The 17,439-nt window shown below is 57.1% G+C and overlaps 2 protein-coding genes across 4 annotated transcripts in view; both read left to right on the forward strand.

Annotated features, from left to right (window-relative positions):
• Nucleotides 1-4,486, forward strand: part of CPT1A (carnitine palmitoyltransferase 1A) — a 52,572-nt gene extending 48,086 nt beyond the window's left edge. For all 3 annotated transcript variants that reach the window (XM_054570770.1, XM_054570771.1, XM_054570769.1), the window contains exons 18-20: nt 246-359; nt 1,316-1,408; nt 2,367-4,486. In XM_054570770.1, the coding sequence (XP_054426745.1) occupies nt 246-359; nt 1,316-1,408; nt 2,367-2,453 (294 nt within the window). In that variant the 3' untranslated portion in view covers nt 2,454-4,486. The remainder of the gene's footprint in view (nt 1-245; nt 360-1,315; nt 1,409-2,366) is intronic.
• Nucleotides 4,487-7,052: 2,566 nt separating this feature from the next.
• On the forward strand, nt 7,053-16,985 carry TESMIN (testis expressed metallothionein like protein). Its single transcript, XM_054570682.1, has 5 exons — nt 7,053-7,526; nt 9,392-9,544; nt 11,527-11,647; nt 13,344-13,420; nt 16,890-16,985. The coding sequence occupies exons 1-5, from the start codon at nt 7,053-7,055 to the stop codon at nt 16,983-16,985; spliced, it is 921 nt and encodes a 306-aa protein (XP_054426657.1).
• Nucleotides 16,986-17,439: the final 454 nt, after the last annotated feature.

The raw sequence follows: 17,439 nt of genomic DNA on the forward strand, positions 1-17,439 counted from the left end.
CAGGGCACCCCCCCTTGTGAATCTTAACGTCCCTGCCACCTCTTCTGCTGGAGATGCCGTTCGCTGGTGTTGGCCCCTCCAGCCTGCTGTGCACAGCTGCCCCACGCCCCGCCTGCAGGTGTCCTGCGCCCGAAGAGTCGAAAACCGAGCCCGCTTGTTCTGGTCTCCCACCGGGGCCCTTTGGGGACAGAGAAGACGGGATTGGGAAAAGGGTCACTGGAACACTTCCTGGTATGTCTCACCAGGTCCTGTCCGAGCCTTGGAGGTTGTCCACCAGCCAGACCCCGCAGCAGCAGGTGGAGCTGTTTGATCTGGAGAGGAACCCGGAGTACGTGTCCAGCGGAGGGGGCTTTGGGCCGGTAAGTCCCAGAGCCAGGACACGCCTGTGCCCCGCCACCTCGGGCTCGTCTGCGTTCAGAGCCCTGAAAGGGAGTTCCTGCCAGTTATCAATACGGACGGAGTTTCTTATTCCACAATTTGTAGGATTTGTTATTGGTTACCATTAAAAGTGTGCATTTGAAACAGACTCTTGGACCGGGGGCTCGCTCGCCCGCGGCGCCTGTCTCACCCTAGCAGCTTCTCCTGAATTGCGACCTTCACTGCGAAGTTCCATGCGTTTTCCCAGTTAAACCTGGGAAGACGTTTTGACTCTAACAAAGACATCCCGGGGGATAAAGAGCTTGGCAAGCCTCTTCCCTGTCCCTTCCAGTGCCGCCTGGGGTCCGTGCGTTGGCCTGCACACCTCCTCCTCCCCGGTTGTGGAGCTGAGGTCGGTCTCCCTACCTCGACTGTTATCTTAGTAAACCCGACACAGGATAGATGAAACAGAGTAACCATCGTGACATCCAAACGAGGCTCAGCCTCGGGTGCCGCTTTTGGCCACGGAGCCCATTTTGCCGGGGGCGGGATCCACGCGTGGATATGAGTCAGGCAGTTTGTGTCTGAACAAACTCAGTCGTTAGCTTGAGTTTTCTGCGTGCGCCGCCCCCGCCCTGCGGAGCCACTGGCCCTCGTGGCCACCCGATGGGATTTCGGTTCCCCGAGTTCTGAGACTAGGGTTCCTCACGTTGACAGAGCCGGTGCCTTCATGTCGCCCCATCCATCATCCTTAGAAAATGGGCCAGGCGCTTTCTCCCCAGCTCTCTTCTGTGAGGTGCTCGTCCTCGCTGCCCGCCCTGGGGCGGCGCGGAGAGCTGAGGGCTGTGGGGGCAGACGCCGGTTGGCAGCAGTCTCGCGTTGGGGCCGTGAGAAAGCCGCCCCCTCCCACCCTCGTCTCGTTTCCTGAGCTTAAATTTCAACCCACTTTGTCCTGCAGGTTGCCGACGACGGCTATGGCGTGTCATACATTTTGGTGGGAGAAAACCTCATCAATTTCCACATATCCTCCAAGTTCTCCTGCCCTGAGACAGTAAGGAGCGAACACCCTCCCCTTCTCAGGGGGCGGGGTGTTTTTACCATTTCCTTTTTTAAGAAATGTTTATTGATTGATTTTAGGGGTTAGGAGACAAAAGGGGCAGGGAAATGTCGATTTGTTGTTCCACTTATCGATGCATTCACTGGTTGTTTCTTGTACAGTACGTGCCCTGACCAGGGATCAAACCCGCAACCCTGGTGTATCTGGACGATGCTCTCCGTCCGGGGCTGCTGTTTACTTTTTTTAAAAGAAACATATTCTTAATTTGACCAAACATTTTAATTCGCTTATGTACTTTGACTTGGTTTGGATCTTTACAAATTAATCTTGAAATTCTGTTAACCTTGTTTTTAAGGAAATTATCTTATTTGGTTTAATGTTTATATTTGCTTGTAGCAGTGGCTTTAAATCTTAGCGTTGGCAAGCTCGTGTAGCTTTCAGAGCCTGCCACATTGGAGAGTGGACGCGGATCAGTGTGCACACGCTCACACACTCACACAGACACGCACACACACACGACAAGGCAGGGGCTGCGGCGTTCTGTGGGTGCAGCACGTGCCCCCGCTCCTAGCATGGCGCTGTTGATCCTCATTTACCTTCTCTGCTTTCCATGTTGTACATTGTCTGACAAGCAACGCCAAGTTCACTAACAGGGGAGACTGGAACTCATGTATTTACTGTGTTTTACACGGCATTTAACGCCTCGACATCAGGGAGCGCCTCAGATCAGGAGCACGGCCACACACCACACCCAGCCTCTCACCTCTGCTAACCCTCAGCAGTGCCCCAGAACACACAATCGACTGATGTAAGGCATGAAGTCCAGACTTAGAGACTGGGCGGGAAAAGAAACGGTAGTTCGTTGTTCAAGTCAGAGTGCAGGGGAAGAGGCCTGGCAGGTGGGGACCACCAGGTTGTAACGCATGTGTCTTCTTCTCTTTTCAAATGAAAGGATTCTCATCGCTTCGGGAAGCACCTGAGACAAGCGATGACTGACATCATCACTCTGTTTGGGTTCGGCTTCAACTCTAAAAAGTAACTCCCACGATAGTCACTGGGAAGGAAAATGAGCTCTTCTGATTAAAAACCAAATGAAAAATAGCTATTAATCCTGATCGTAGTTCAGGATGAAAAATTGCCCTAAAAAACTGAGAAGTTTTCTTGCCGTCAAGGGTTTGGTGTTTTTGTTTTTGTTTTTTTTCCCCTAGAACAGCAGCCTCCGCCACCCCGACTTGGGGGACCTTTGAGGGAGTGCCCCCAAAAGTCTTCACATTAACTTGTGTTTATTGAGGGACTAAAATATCGCGGTGCTCACGAAGGAGTCAGTGGGGCTGTGACTTCGCACGTGTTGGGAGCAGCTGCACTTCCTCGGTGGCGACCCAGCACCTGGTACTTAGGGGCATTTCATTTTATCAGAGCAGCGTAAGCGTATGTTCCCTCCAGAGAGAAGGGCGTCGTGTGGGTCGAGGAGGGTGGCTGTTAACAGCTGACGCACATATAACACAGTAACTGAAATTGTCATGCTTTTGGAAGCAGCTTTCGTCCCTGCGGTGCCCGTCCTCGTCCAGCCTGGCCGCATGCACGCCTGTCCGTGCGGGAAGCACGCAGTGTGCGCATCTTTCACTTCCCAGACCTTGTGAGTGTTCCAAACCCGGTGCCTTAACCTCGGAAGGCCCTAAATGTGAGGGAGACCAGATGAGAGGTTTATTTTGTAAATAAATAAATATAACTATAGGTGTCTTACTCCTTCTCAAGTCACTGAGTGGATCACCCTAAATAGGCATTTTCTGTGGTTCTCCCACCCCTAGAAAGCCCGGTTCCCCTATGGGGCAGCTGTGGGTTCCTCCGTTGCGCTGCCTCCCCTGGAGAGTTGGCGTGCGTCAGGAACGGGGCAGGTTGGGCAGCGTGCTCAGGTACCGTACGTCTAGCGTAGTCCCTGCCCGATAACATACAATGTGCGTTCAGTGGTACTGCTTACCCCAACCAATGGCAATCGACCCTGACGTTTGCCCCTGAGAAAGGAACAAAACCTGAGAAAAGAAGAGGAACCTCCAAATGGCCGGGAGAGGGCAGCGCCACAGTGCCTGGCAGAGCGCTTTCTAATCCCACCTGGTCAGAGAGAAGACCCCCCTCTGCTTCCAAAGGAGATGGGGGGCCAGTGCGCCGGGTCATCTTGGTGACCGGCCAAAATGTCACGGGTGATGAGTGCTGGGTCTGACGCAGCCCACCCTTCAGATAGGAGTGCCTTACCAAAAAAGGGTGAGTGACCAAAAAAGCAATTATGCACTGAATCGTCTTCAGTATTTAATGTAAAAAGAAAGGATCCTGGAGTGAATACCCACTGTCTCTGTGCTGTTGTGACAAGCTCGGCTGTCCCTTTAGGCAACTGTGTATTTATTTTTCTGACCACTTCGCCCTGGCTGGGCTTGCCTCGGGACAGCCCCGCACTTGGGGCATCGGTGGGGCTGACCTGCTGGAGGCGCTCGCCCCAGGGCACATGGGGCTGTCTCCCTGTCTGCATTGTAATGTAAAAACCCCACCTGATGGGCCAAAGATGTATTTCTCTTGAAAGCAAGAAGTGAGAACAGAAGAAAAAAAAAAAACCCGCAGTATGAAACCCCCTGCTTATCTGTGGTACGCGGTCCAGGAGATGTGGGCCAGAGCCCCCTCCGCCCCAGGCGGCGTGGCTTCCAGTCAGGGCCCCCTAAACCCTGCGTCATTGACCGCTGACCAGTCTGTATTACCTGGCATTCCAATGTCCACATGTTAGCACTCAAACATATTTGGGCTTATCTCTCAGGTTTTAAATATTTTTGCAAATCAGTGCCGTTGTCAATGCAACTTTTCTATTCCTTAAAAGACAGAAGAGTGGATTTTTACTGTACATGTTGAAAGGAAGAGATAGGAGTATTGTGTGTTTAATTTAACTTGGAATGAACCGCAGTCTTACTGGAGCTGTGGTTTGAATTTGTTATCTTGGACTGTCCTTTGCATGTAAATACAATATGCTCTTTTGGATGTAAATCTTAGAAATGCAGAATGAATCTTGTCATTAATAAAAACATTAATCCCTGTCTACCACTGTATTTGTTTCTCTTTTGTTCTGTTAATAAGGAGGGCATAAGTCAGGTACCAAGCTCAAGCACTCGGGACAAAGGTGAGAAACCGACAATGCGCAAAAGGCCCCGGGTGGGGCAGAGGGGGCGCCGCGGCATCTGGGCCCTGGCTGAGCATGGAGGTTGCCAGGGAGGGCTGTGGATTTGCACTCTGCACCCGCTCCTTCCTCCACCCCCTGTCCTGGGCCTAGAACAGTGCCTGACACAGCAGCAGCTCAGTAAACATCCGTCCAGTGCATGTGTGGATTCCGTTTTCTCAGCAGTTCTTACTGAGTGCCAACTAAGCACTGTTCCGGGCACGTGGGGATACAGCAGGGCCGCCACCAGCGTCTGAGGGCAGGTGGGGATCAGATTCCGGGCGGAGGAGACAGGCAGCCTACGGTTGCGAGTGTCCGCGGCTGAGAGGGGATCACGGTGGTGGCCAGGCAGGAAGAGGGAGGAGGAGCAGGCCCAGGAAGGGGCTGGTTTTTTAGAAACAGGTTTGGCTGAGTGGGACCAGCAGGGCCTGCGAGCAGCAGGGGCAGCGAGCGAGCGGACGTCCCAGGGGCGGTGCCTGCGTCCCAGGGGCGGTGCCTGCGGGACGCGATGCCCGGCGGGTGGGAGCCTGCTCCGCAAAGGCGTCTGCTGGGGGAGGGAGTGAGCGGATGGGGGCGACGTGCTTGCCCAGGGTGTCGGCCACTCACGTTTCCACGTGGGCTCGTGGGGTTATATTAGCTGCCTTCTAGGTCCCTACGGTGTGGGAAGCCCAAATTGCGCTCTGCCCTGCCCTTGAACTCAGCTGAGTTCCACGTGATGTGGTTACTCCAGCCATAAAATTAGGGTAAAGCCACCTTCACACACGGGTGTGCAAATCCCAGGGAAAGGGCTGAAAAGACAATTCACAGTGACCCGGCTTTGAAAGGCCGGTGTAACTGGGGACGGCGGGGTGCTTAGGGGAACGTCAGCTTTATGCGATACCTAAATACTCCGGCAGGGGGGCTTCTGTTCACATAATTTAAAAAAGAGCTCGCCTAGCTTTAATCCGAAGCCACTAGAGCCTTCTGTGGAGTCCTGCCCTACGGAGTACGGGCACAGGAAGTGACTCCAAAAACGGACTTCAGTTCAAGTCCAGTATGTCTGTAATGAACTAGTTCCTGGGGATATTATTTTGGGTCATTCATATGGCAGAAAAATTCCAGCAGTGATAACTTGATAACATTTATTTTGAACTCCACTTTAATATCCCAGAATAAGTTTTCAGATAAGTCCTAGCCCACTTAAAGCTGTCCCTTAAATTTGGGAATTCTCAACCACATAAAATATTCCTGGGACTTCTTGATGTTGAAGTGTGTGGCTAAATAGTAGTGTACAGTCTTGCTGTCTTGGTTACTCTTTGAAAAGTTTTTAAAAAATGACGTTAGGAAGTTGATGTTTTACATTTTCATTTTTTACCCAAACAATACTAGCATATGAAACAGTGCCCCAGAGTTACAGGGAATCTGTCCTTACCCCCAGCACCCGGCTTCCAGCACCTTTCAGCTCCGCTTGGCGGGCCTGGCAGGTCAGAGCATCCCCGCACAGAAGCTTACACTTGCAGTGTCGACTTCTTCCGTGAAGGGTGGATTTAGCGCACTCCCCACCCATAGTGTGCGGTACCTCACACAGTGGGAGTTGTATTTGTTACTTCTAGGTCTTGCCAGACTCCGCCTCCCCCGACCCTCCTCCCCAGCCATCAACGCTGGGTCGTTCCAATTTGACTACGGAGAATGCCCAGTTTTCAGCGACTCACCCCAAGCTCCAACACTTAAGGATGTGAGGTGCGCGCTCGGCTGGGAAGATGCGGGTGCAAGCCCCTGGCCTTCCGTCCACTCGCGGCGCTCCCGAGCGCAGGAATCAAGCCAGGGAGTCCCACCAGCGCTGCGTCAAACGGGCCTACGGGCCTCAGTGTCCCCACCGAAGCCTGGAGCTGCTGCGCCTCGGAGCTGCTGCGCCCTTCCCTGCCCACCTCCACACGACGGCCCGCCCGTCCCTGGTGCCGTCTGCGCACCGCGCGCCCGCCCCGCTCTCACCGGGCCGCCCCTACTAGGTCCCTGCGTCTCCGGCTCCCTCGCCTGCAACCCCATCCCACTCCCGCGCTCCGCCCCGCTCACTCCCACACTCCTGCGCCCCCGCGGGCCCCGCCCACCTGCTGGCGGCCCCGCCCACCCGCCAGCGAGCACCTCCCTCCGGGTCCCGCCCCCTGCCTCGCGCCGCCGGCCCCGGCCCCGCCCACTCTCACCCCTGACCCCCCGCCCCTTCTCCAACCGTCAACTGTCACACGAGTTCCTCTAGCTGTCGGTGCGTCCCCCTGAGGAGTCCTGTCTCGGCGTCCCTGCGCTCCTGAGACTCCGGCCGCCGTCGGGCCTCGCCGGGCCCCGGGCCGGCCTCTGGTCTGCAGGCGGGGAGAGGGGCGGTGCCCGCCTCACCAGGGGGCGCCGCTGCAGGGGCGCGGGCCCGCACCGATCCCGCCGGGCCGGGGGCGCGGCCCAGGCCGGTCCGCAGACATGGAGGAGGGCCCCCTGCTCGGCAGCATGTCCGGTCCCGAAGAGGCGATGGTGCCAGACCTGTTCGGCGCAGACGGCGGGTTTGCTTCGGAAAACCTGCCCCTGAAGGCCCCGGCAGTGGCGAGGGCCGGGGACGAGGAGTTCCACGGGCTCAGAGACGCATACCTGGGCGCCGCGGACCCCACGGAGCCGCTGCTGCACGCGTTCAACCCCCCGCTGACCGCGGCCTGCGAGGACGAGGCCAAAGCCGGGCTCCTGGTGGAGGGACACGAGGAGGACATGGCGGGGGAGTTTCCGCGGCTCCCCGAGCTCGACCCCCTGGGGGACGCTGTGCTCCCCGCCGCGCCGGCCCCGCAGGCCTTCAACGTGCACTTCCTGTCCCCACTGCGGACTCCGCACGGGAGCCCCGCCGTCGTGCCCCTGGGCGCCTGGGCACGGGAAGGAGCGGCCCACGCCGGTGTCCGCGTGATTCCAGTAAGATCTGCGAGAGGAACAGGCGCAGGGCCCCTGTGGGCCTCCCAAGCAGGGCCTTGAGGTCGCGCTGGCTGTGCACCAGCTTCCCTCGGCAAGCGCCTTTCCCCGTCGTTGGCAGCCCTGGGTGGAGCCCCTCACTCCGAACACGGGGGCGCCCTTTGCAGTCCCAGATGCACCAGCCAGCCAAGCCATTGTCCCTGGAGGTGGATCCTGTCGTGGGCCCCGGGTTCAAACCCGGCCTAACCCGGCAGAGGGCATGCAACCCGAGGGGAGAGCTGAGAGTGTGTTGACCGCCCCCCCCCCCCCCCCCACGTTTGCCCTCTGGCTTTAGGAAGGGAGCCCTGTTTGTCCGTCACCAGTGTCTGTGAAAGCAGATGCAGCATCGTTGAGGTCTCTCTCATATTCCCGCATTTTACTTTTTTCCCTTTTTTTGTTTATAATGCTTTGTTGTTTGAGCACTTGTAATATAAGTCAGTAAATTCCTGCTAGTTCTCAGCTAACTGCCCTCCTTTGCTGCAGGAAACCACTGGTAATTTTCTGCTCTGTTCCTGCTGAAACTAATTTGTTTTTATAGGAAGCAAAGGATCCCAAGGAAATGCATGTTGGCCCCCCAAAGCGCCTAGTTTAGAAAAGTAGATCACTCGGTCATGACATCATTTTAGTGCCATAGATTAAGCCGTCACAGCAGGTCTGAGTTGGTGTCAGGACAGCTGGAGCCTGACTTTGTCAGAATCCACAGCAAGTTTCTGCTCCCCGGTTTTCTTTTAGCACAAGCACTGCTCCTTGGCGTAAAGTCGCGGCCGGGCCCCACCTGGCCCTCAGTTGCCTGCAAGGAGCCCCAGCGTGGCTAGGCCCCGCACCTCACCCCATGCTGGTCTTCCTCCGAACCGTCCTCAGGCGGCTCGCGTGTGAGTCTGCATTTGCTACCAGGCCAACCGTGTCCTGGCACCTCCTGCCTGTGGGTCCCAGCCCGGCTCCTGTGGAGACACCATCTGCTTTGAAGGACTTGCCTGTCCCCTCTCAAGGCAGCAGGACGGGCGGAGGTGAGGGTGGGGACCACGCTGCAAGTGGACTGCTGTTTTCAGGCCTCCTTACGTTCTTATCGAATGTAAAAAGCATGCCAATTTTAAAACCCTCAACTCTGATGGCGATTTTTTTTTAACAGAAACCCTTTAGTTTTCTAGAAGCTCCACCAACTTGCAGCCATATGGGGTCTCTCCCTGCTCTCGGTGGTCTCGCTGGCGTGACCGTCGTGGGAGAACAGAGCCTAGAAGCGAAGTTGGCGGTCAGCCCCGCCCATGCACGCTGTTCTGTGTTAGTAACGGATACTGCTGTCCCAGGGGAGCTCTACTATTTATAACTGTTACCGGCAACGCATTATAAGTTACATTACAAGTATCGCTAAAACAGCAGCAGAGATTTCAGGTTTCACGAGGAAAAAGCAAACAATCGACAGGAACATTTCATAAAACCCGATGAGTCTGCTGTAAGGACAGCGATTAAGGGCTCACGTTTCCGGAAGCTCCCACTAGGCCACCAGCTCCATTAGGGTGGGGGCTGGGGAGCAGCCAGAGGGGCACCCGAGGACCCAGGCATCGTCTCGGTTGCTTGCAGTGGGTGCCACATTGAAACCACATCTCTCACCTTGTGGGCAGATGGTTGGGTCCTCAGGGTCCTCCGTCCCTAGCGAGGCTGGTGGGCGACTTGTTGCCCCGCAGGGGGAATGTGCACGAGGTAGAGAGGCAGGAGAGGGGCAGGAAGGCTCTCTGCTTTAACAAGGCCGCTTCCACAGGGGGGTTCCTGTTTTATGCACCTGCTGAACCCAGTGCCACAAGGGGACTTCTAAAGTAGCAACTCCTTTCCAGGTGGAAGTGAAGGAAGGAGGGGGCGCTATCCCAAGTGAGATTGCGGAGGAGGCCGTGCGGCAGACCCCTCTTTCCCAGGAAGCCCGCCTGTTCCCATCGTCGCAGGAGGCAGAGGGCGCCTCTGTCGGCTCGCACAAGGACGCCAGCCCCCTGGTAAGGACGCCAAAGCAAGCGTGGCTCTCCGTGTGACACGTGCGGCCTTACCGTGAGTGGCTAAGCTGGCGACAACAGTGGTGGTGCTTTCAGTGACAGTTTTTCTTCCCGCTGAACTGTCGCATCCGCGTCTTCGGTCACCTCATCTACCAGGAGGGACACAGGCAGACCCTTCCTAGAGTTGCTTTCGCCTTGGAGGTTCTCATTTCTGCCTGGTTTCAGCAAGTCAGATGCAGGCTCGGCCATGGCCATATTTTTGAAGGCTAGTAACCACAAGTCCCCTCTGCCAGCAAGGACCCAGGCTGATGGGCGGGGATGGGGGGTAGGGGACAGGTGACCAGCTCGGCTGCCTGGTTGGCAAGTTGGGAGGGTGGGGGTGGCTGCAGGGCACAGGCCGCTTCCCTCCCTCCCTCCCTCCCTCCCGGCCTCCGAATTCCTAGCAATGGCAACTAGCACCCCGCAGGACGGGCCGTCTGGAACAGCTGTGGTTCGCGTGCTGTTTCCTTTAATCCTCTCATCAGGTCGGTAGGGTGGCCGTTATTTTCATCTCCGTTTACAGATAAGAAAAGAGGTGTGACACCGCCATCTTTACCGGGGCCTCCAGGGCTCGTTGTCCTCAGGGACAGGCAGGGAGGGGAGCGGGGCCTGCCCCAGGCCCTTCAGCGAGCAGAGAGCCCAGCAACCAAGGCTGCAGCCCCTTATCCCGAGACAGAGGCCGCAGCCCTAAGGCCTGCACTTCTCCAGGGAACACTTGAGACAGAGCTGACAGCAGCCGCGCAGCTCAGCACCCACCCGCTGCGCTCCCCTCTCTGCCTGTGGGTGACTCGGGCCAGGTCCCGAGAGCAGAGCTGGCCCAGGACCCACGGCCGGTGACGGGACGAGCTCTCGGACCCGAGTAACGGCAGCATGAGGGAGCAGGGGAGGGGTTGGCGGGTGGGGGGAGCCCGACCGTGCGTGGACAGGGGCCTGGAGGGTCCACCCCGGGCCTGTCTCCCTGCCGTGTGTGCCCGTGTGCGCGCACGGCTATAACTTCTCTGGAGGCAGACAAAACCCCGGAGAACGTGGCCGCTGCTGCCGCGCATACTGGTGCCTCGCCCACACAGGCCCTGCGCTGTTACTTCGGGACATTGGTCCCTCGGGCTCACTTGAGCTCTCCTGTTCAAGGGACCCAGAGGCAGCCTCAGGCAGGAACCACAGCTCCTGCAGACGTTTGAGGGCTTTGGCAGCGGCACTGGGCGCCGTGTGGGGCCAGAAGCCGCCGCTGCTCCGGCCTCGGACAGGACCGCACCTGGGAGGCTCCGGCTGACCTTTGCCCGACTGATGAGACCGACTGGCAGGCTCACTTGGTGGCGGAGGACTGACTTATGGTCAGAATCCAGGGAGGCGGCCTGCGAGTGCGGGTCAGGCCCAGGAACCTTGGCGGGGCATCTTAAGAGTTTTCCGTTCTTGGATTAACCTTTCTGAATTGTACTTGTAGAAAATAAAATTAATAGACATTTTAAATATCCCACATGTTAAATAATAACATGTGCATGTGGCAGGAAAGAACAATTGTTGTGAAATTAGAAACTATTCTAAGTGTGTGACCAGCTTCGGAGATGGAGTCGGGGGGACCAAGCCCTCGTTAGAATGAGGGGGAGCTGAGGGGGCGGGGCATGGGCGCTCGGCACTCTGCTCACGCAGCCCCGGGGCAGTGGGGGCGCGGTTCCCTGCTCCGCATCCCCCGCCACCCAGCTCAGGGCCAGGCACCTACGGAGAAAGGCAGGGGCAGGACCTGCGCCAGCCCGCCCACGCATGTCTTGGCGCGCTCCCCTCGCAGGAGCATGAGCCTGTGGAGCGAGACATCGAGACAGGCCTGCAGTTCGCCGTTCTCCGTGGACACTTGAGTTCCAGATCATAGCCACATTCCCAGGTTGAGGTCTATGTAGCTCCTATTACTGGCTGCTTTCAAAAGCGAGGGCTGTTTTCTATTTTGCTTTTAGGTGCTGTGCCAGCTGAGAGGGGGGACGCCGACGCTGCGCATAGACAGCTCTGGCGCGGGCGATCTCAGGGCCCTGCGCTGGGCCCCTCCGGAGGAAGGCCGCAATGACCCTCCCCCGCCAGGTACGGAGCCGCCCAGAAGCGTGTGTTGCATGTAAGGTGGTAGGTGACTGTTTAGCTTTGTATATAAAATAAAAGCAAAACCGGCACTTAGGGTACCAAGTAGGCAATTAGGCAAACTTCATATTCCACAACAAGGGGCTAAGAGGAAAAATACCTTTACAGGTTAATATATGTGCATTGTGTCGACTGTCTCCAATTCTCGGGTAGCCGCCCTCTGCTGCCACTAGCTGAGAGGTCTCCGTGACCCTAACGGGGGACGACTCACGCCGACTAGTGGCCGTGCCCAGCAGTGCCTGGGCTGACGCATCAGCCCTTCACAGGTCCAGGGGGGCTGACAGCTCAGGTGCGGTGTGAACTGGCATTGGATGGAGACATTTTTGTATAGTCGCCTTGAGCTGAAATAACTGTATCAAATGCTGTTATGGGACATTGTTTTACTCAGAAACTTCTTCAAACTGGCACAATAGTAATAACACATAAGTACGTGATTATCCTGAAATGCCTTCGGTGTGATTAAAGATGAAAAGGATTGTGTTTACGGAAGTTAGTCATGAATTCTTTAAAACCTGTCATTTCTATGAGGACTAATGTATCGTGTTACTCTAAATCTTGGGTTAACCAGAATGATTTTCTTACCAGATGATTCACTGACCTGCCCAAAATTTAAATCCACATTAAACCCAGGCGTCATTTCAGTGGACCTTTGGAGTCCTGGGGGAGAAGGAAGATCGCGGCTCCTGTTCCACCGTGGTGGTCCCTCTATCCAGGGACAGAGTGGTGCCTTCAAGACATGGCCTTCCCTCCTGGGGCGGGGCGGGGGCCCGGCTGCGCACAGCCGGCCAGCTGGGGGTTTGGGGATCGTCCCCTGTCGGTGGAGCTGCCCCTGTCCCCTACCCAGGCAGGGAGGGTTCTTTCCTAGCGCCCTCCCTTCTGGAGTCTGGCAGGCCCCGCAGAAGACGAGGGTTTGTATATTGCTCACCAGCGCTGTTTCCTTGTCAGCTGATCGCAACTCCCCTGCCTAGTCCCCTTTGTTACACTGTAAACAGGTTAAACATCCCCCTAAACTAACTGCTTCCTGACCCAAGTCTCAAGGTAGCAGCACTCGGGGGCCGGCGCGAGCCCACAGCGGGAGGTGTGCTCCGCCGGGGCGGACGTTCAGGAGACCATCTCTCCTTCCACCAGGCCCCCCGACGCCAAGGTTCGCAGGCCCTTCGTGCCCCAGAGATGTTCTTCGCCGCACCCTTAGGCCAGAGAAACACCTATCAGCTCTAGTCCTTAAATCTTTTGGTCCCAATAGCCTGATTTGTACATCCTGACACCTTAGGGTTGAAGAAAGAATACACATAAATTGCGAGTAGTTCACCTGGTGTCCAACAGATGTCGCTGTGCTCGTGTGAAAATAAAAATCTCACCAGTCCCTGCGGCGTTTGCTGTGGCAGTCGCTGGGGGCCGGGGCACAGCGGCCGACGCTCACGCTCAGCCGCTTGATGGCAAAGAAAAAGGGTGTAAGAGGTGAAAAAAATACACTGACCTGGAAGGTTTTATAGAATAAAAACATAAATAGGATGAAAATAAGTTTAAATGACTTTGCACATGATAAATCCATGATACATCTGCAGTATTGTACTTTCTTCCGTGTGCAAGTGGCAGAAAAACAATATGTGGTATCAATCAATCTTAATTGTCTTCCTTACAGATGGCCCTAGACCAGTGACTGCTTTAGTAGGACAACTTTTGCCAGTACCGGCAAAATTAAACCTCATTACGCAGCAAGTGAGTCATAGTTTTAGTTTCTAAAAATACAGCTGGGGCATTATCGTCTCTTGAAATGTCTACTGTCAGAGCTGAAATTTCTCAGGCAATGTAATTTGTCCTCCAGCTAAAGGGCAGCCGTGAAACAGTGACCGGGTATTCAGCCGTTCCCCACGGCGTCAGGCCTGGGGCGGCACGGAGGGGCCCCGGCATGGTTGCCCGCCCCCTCCAGGAAGCTGCCTCGCCCTCTCCTCAGCCTCCCAGGCACCGTTCTGCCCGTGGCCGGCCCGACCCTGTGGTCTGGCTGTCGGCGCCTTCCTCGGTGCCACGGGAATGCCTTGTTGAGATTTAGAATGCCTTTAGGATTACACTATTGTATGCCCATAGTAAACATGCTCATAAGACAGATGGGCTCTTTTCCCTATGTCGGGGCGCAAAGTGCCACCTCCCCAGCAGCGCCTCCCGTAGCTCCCAGCTGCCTTGAGTTTTCCGGGCACGCGTGCACGTGGGTGCGTCCACTGGTGCTCACGAGCTCCGCAGGAGCAGGGGTCGCGTGAGGGCATTGGTTTCTGTAAACCGAGCACCAGGGCAAGCCTGGTGCTCATAGGGCATTGTCCCCTTCACCTGGCGGGCGCAGGTCTGGGCACAGGGCTACATTAGCCAGCTAACAAGAAGCGAGCCCCCAAAACAAAATGGAACGCATGACTCTGCCCGCCTGCGGGAGACAACTGCACGGTGGGACGTGGAGGCGGGCATCGGGGACGGGGTCAGTGGGGGAAAGCCGGTCACAAGTTTAAAGAGGGCGTCCCGGCGGGCTCTGTCGAGGAGGGGATACTTGATGACAGTCTTGAAAGCCAGGAGGCGTGAGCCATGTGGGTGCCACCTGGAGGAAGAGTCCCAGAGGCGGCAGGGACCAGCACCGCCCAGGGTCAGGCCTGCGGGGGAGACAGTGACGGGGAGCCGCTGGGGCCGGGGTGCAGCGGGCGGGAGGAGGCGGAGGGGGAAAGCCTCGCAGGGGCCTGGCGGGGCTGGCGCGGGGCGGGCTGGCGCGGGGCCAGGGCAAGGCGGGGAGCCTGCCGTAGTCTGATCTCAGTGATCTCTGAGAGGACGGAGGCTCAGCCCCGCGGTGGCAGGCGGTGGAGCCATAGTGTTGCTGATGGGCTGGGGGTGGGATGTGAGGCGGAGGAGTCAAGGACGCCAAGACTTGCAGCCTGAACCAGTGCCCAGGTGGCCTGCCCACCAAGAGAGCCTGGAGTGGGCCCGTCTGTAGGGGGCTGAGTTCCATGTGGAGCACCGAATTCGGGGCGTCTCACAGACATCCGAAGTGAGGCCGCTGCCTGGGCATCGGGGGCTCCGAGGGGAGGGAGAGGGCCGGCAGGCAGGTGGGGCCGTGAGGCCGGAGGGTTTGCATAGAGTTAAACGTTTGTGAGCGAGTAAACATTCCTCAGACGCTGCAGTAGCCAGGGGTGGGGAGACTGTTCTGAGCTCAGGAGATGGGCGAGTCCCAGCCATGACCCCGTGAGCGCTGGACGCGGAGTCTGTCTGCGGTGAGCCTCGTGCCCGCCCGGCCGCCCCACGGCGCCACCTCCCCTCCCTCGCTGTCGCGGTTCAGGGGGGCGCACACCAGGCTGCTCGTAGTCCTCTAGGGTCTTGCCCTAGAAACGCCCCGTAGGGCCACGACCTCCTCCCCACCTTCCTTGCCACCTTTCCTTACCTGTGCTTGTTCTTGTCACCACTTTCACTCCCCTGACATCTTTTAAATTACTTTTTTATCCTTAACCAAGGACATGCTTATTGACTTGAGAGAGAGGAGAAGGGAGGGAGTGAGGGAGGGAGGTAGAGAAACGCTGATGTAAGAGAGAAGCATGGCTCGGTTTCCCCACACAGGAGCCCAGACCTGGAATCGAACCTGCAACCTTCTGGTTTACAGATGAGACTCCAGCCAACTGAGCGACACCAGCCAGGGCTCTTGGAGCAATTATTTTAGCAATGCCTCTGCTGCATCCCTAGAGCCCTCTGCTTCCTTGCCCAGCCCCCAGTTCTGTGTACTCTCTGGCTCTTCAGAGTGTGCAGCGCGGACCAGCAGTCTGGGCGTCTCCTGGGGGCTGGTGAGAAACGAGGCCCCGGATGCCCCAGACTGGCTGATGCAGAGTCTGCATCTGAGGGGCCCGGGTGGTGCGCGCTTGCTTTCTCCCCCAGGGTGGCCCAGCCCTGCTGCAGGGAGCCCTGGATTCAGGCAAACATTGCCTAGACGTACCGCCTGCATGGTCCGCGGAAGACATTTCCTTCTATCTGCTTTACTTGGAGGCTAAACAAGCAAAAGGCAGAAAGAGCTGTACCTCGTTTATGCAAAGAATTGCCTCCGCCCTGAGCTGTGAAGTCTTTTCTCCAGAAGAACAGAGCTCTTTGGGCTAGGAGGGGACATGGGGCGGAGCGACTTGCGGACACCTGCCTCCTGCGGACAGTCAAAGGGCACAGCCGCTCTTGGCCAGGAGAGGGGGCCCTGGCGCCGAGGTCCCAGGCCTCCCCGGGGGTTTGTGCAGGAAGAGCTGGACTCGGGTGGTTCCTCCGCATCCCCAGGCCCTGCCTGGCCGAAGCAACACACATTGGAAAAGGGGCAGAAGAGAGAGAGTGAGGTAAAATGGCGTTCTCCCAGACTACACTTCTTGAATAACACTTATTTCAAGTTTGAATTTCAAGTTTTCAGGGGAGGGAGGGATGAAGGGACAAGGGTAGGATGTGAACTGTGAAACAGACTCGCAAGCCTAACACCTGTAATCCAACACCTGTAATTTCTTCACGCTCCGGCAAGAAGGAAATCAGAGCAGCGGCGGCTTTGCTGGCCACGCCTCCCCCGGCTTTCCCGGGAATGCCGTCTGCGAGCCAGGCCCTGAGTCACAGAGGAAAAGGAGCGAGAGCTCAGGGAGCAGAGGGCGTGGGGAAAGCCGAGGTCATGACACTGCTTTTGAATTTGTTAAAATTGACCATGAAATATTTTTTGACCAGATGAAAAAGAAATGGCTGCAAATGAGACATCGAATGTCAAGATCACTTCTGTTATACTAAGGACATAGTGATAAGGGCCATTTTTTGTTTACAGAAATTTGTAATTGAATTTACTTCACAAAATGTATTCCAATACAGTGTCCCGGGCAGCCAGCTGACAGCTGTGTGTGTGGCCACCAGCCAGTTGGTGGCTGGGCCCATGCGCGGGACCCTCCCTCCGTCCCATCGCCAGGCCTGGTGGCCCTGCACCCACCCGGCTCCCTGGGGCTGGGCTCCGCCCTGCGGCTCGCGTCCACAAGGCCTGGGCTGGGGTCTGCGGGGCTGGCGTGGTCGTCCCAGGGACAAGTCCCAGGCGAGGCTGTAACAGGATTGTGATGGAAAGCTCTGGAAGGAAAGGGATCGTTTTTCTCTGTGTGGAGGGGCTGACTGGGTGAACTTTTGAAATACACGCTAACTCAGACTATGCTTGCCTGGACTTCCGCAGCTCGGTGACGGGGCCCCGCCATCCACAGTCAGCGGGCCTGCCTTCCCCGCGGGATCGGCTCTCGCAGGACCGCCCAAGGCAGCTGCGGCGGGGTAAGCACGGGAGCAGCAGCTCTCACTTCAGGGCTCTAGGAGGCTCTCTTGGGTTTGTTTGTGGCTTCTTCTAAGTTATAACATGAGCTTGCCCGGCAACCTTTCTGACCTGTAAAGGATTTTTGCACTAAGCAGCGCCCCTGACAGTGCTGCTGTCTGTGCGCGCCCGCCTGTGTGGCAGGAGAGGCCCCCTCCCCCACCGCTGTCCGCTGTCTAGGCTCCGGGCTTCAGGGCCTCCGTCTCCGGTTCACACAGGCTCGCACCGGCGGGTTTCTCCCTCCTCCCTCCCTGCCATCAGCGCAGGCCATGGCGTGGCAGGGACTTGGCATGGACGGTGGTCTTCAGCGCGCTGTCCCTGCGAGGTCCACGCACACTCTCTGGCAGGTGTCAGCTGTGGCCCTTACCTGGGACCTTGTCTCGCCATTTTCAAGGGCTGTCTGTGCTTGTGACCAGCTGAG

Source organism: Pteronotus mesoamericanus, unplaced genomic scaffold (assembly GCF_021234165.1).
Source record: "Pteronotus mesoamericanus isolate MK-2021 breed Mesoamerican mustached bat unplaced genomic scaffold, CSHL_Meso_final contig_214, whole genome shotgun sequence".
In the NCBI taxonomy this organism is placed as follows: domain Eukaryota; kingdom Metazoa; phylum Chordata; class Mammalia; order Chiroptera; family Mormoopidae; genus Pteronotus; species Pteronotus mesoamericanus.

Bases quoted from the DNA above. Each gene is read 5' to 3' on its own strand.
- TESMIN (XM_054570682.1), top strand. From the start codon at position 7,053: ATGGAGGAGGGCCCCCTGCTCGGCAGCATGTCCGGTCCCGAAGAGGCG. The intron at 7,527-9,391 runs GTAAGATCTGCG...ACTCCTTTCCAG, and splicing joins CCGGTGTCCGCGTGATTCCA to GTGGAAGTGAAGGAAGGAGG. The intron at 9,545-11,526 runs GTAAGGACGCCA...TTTTGCTTTTAG, and splicing joins ACAAGGACGCCAGCCCCCTG to GTGCTGTGCCAGCTGAGAGG.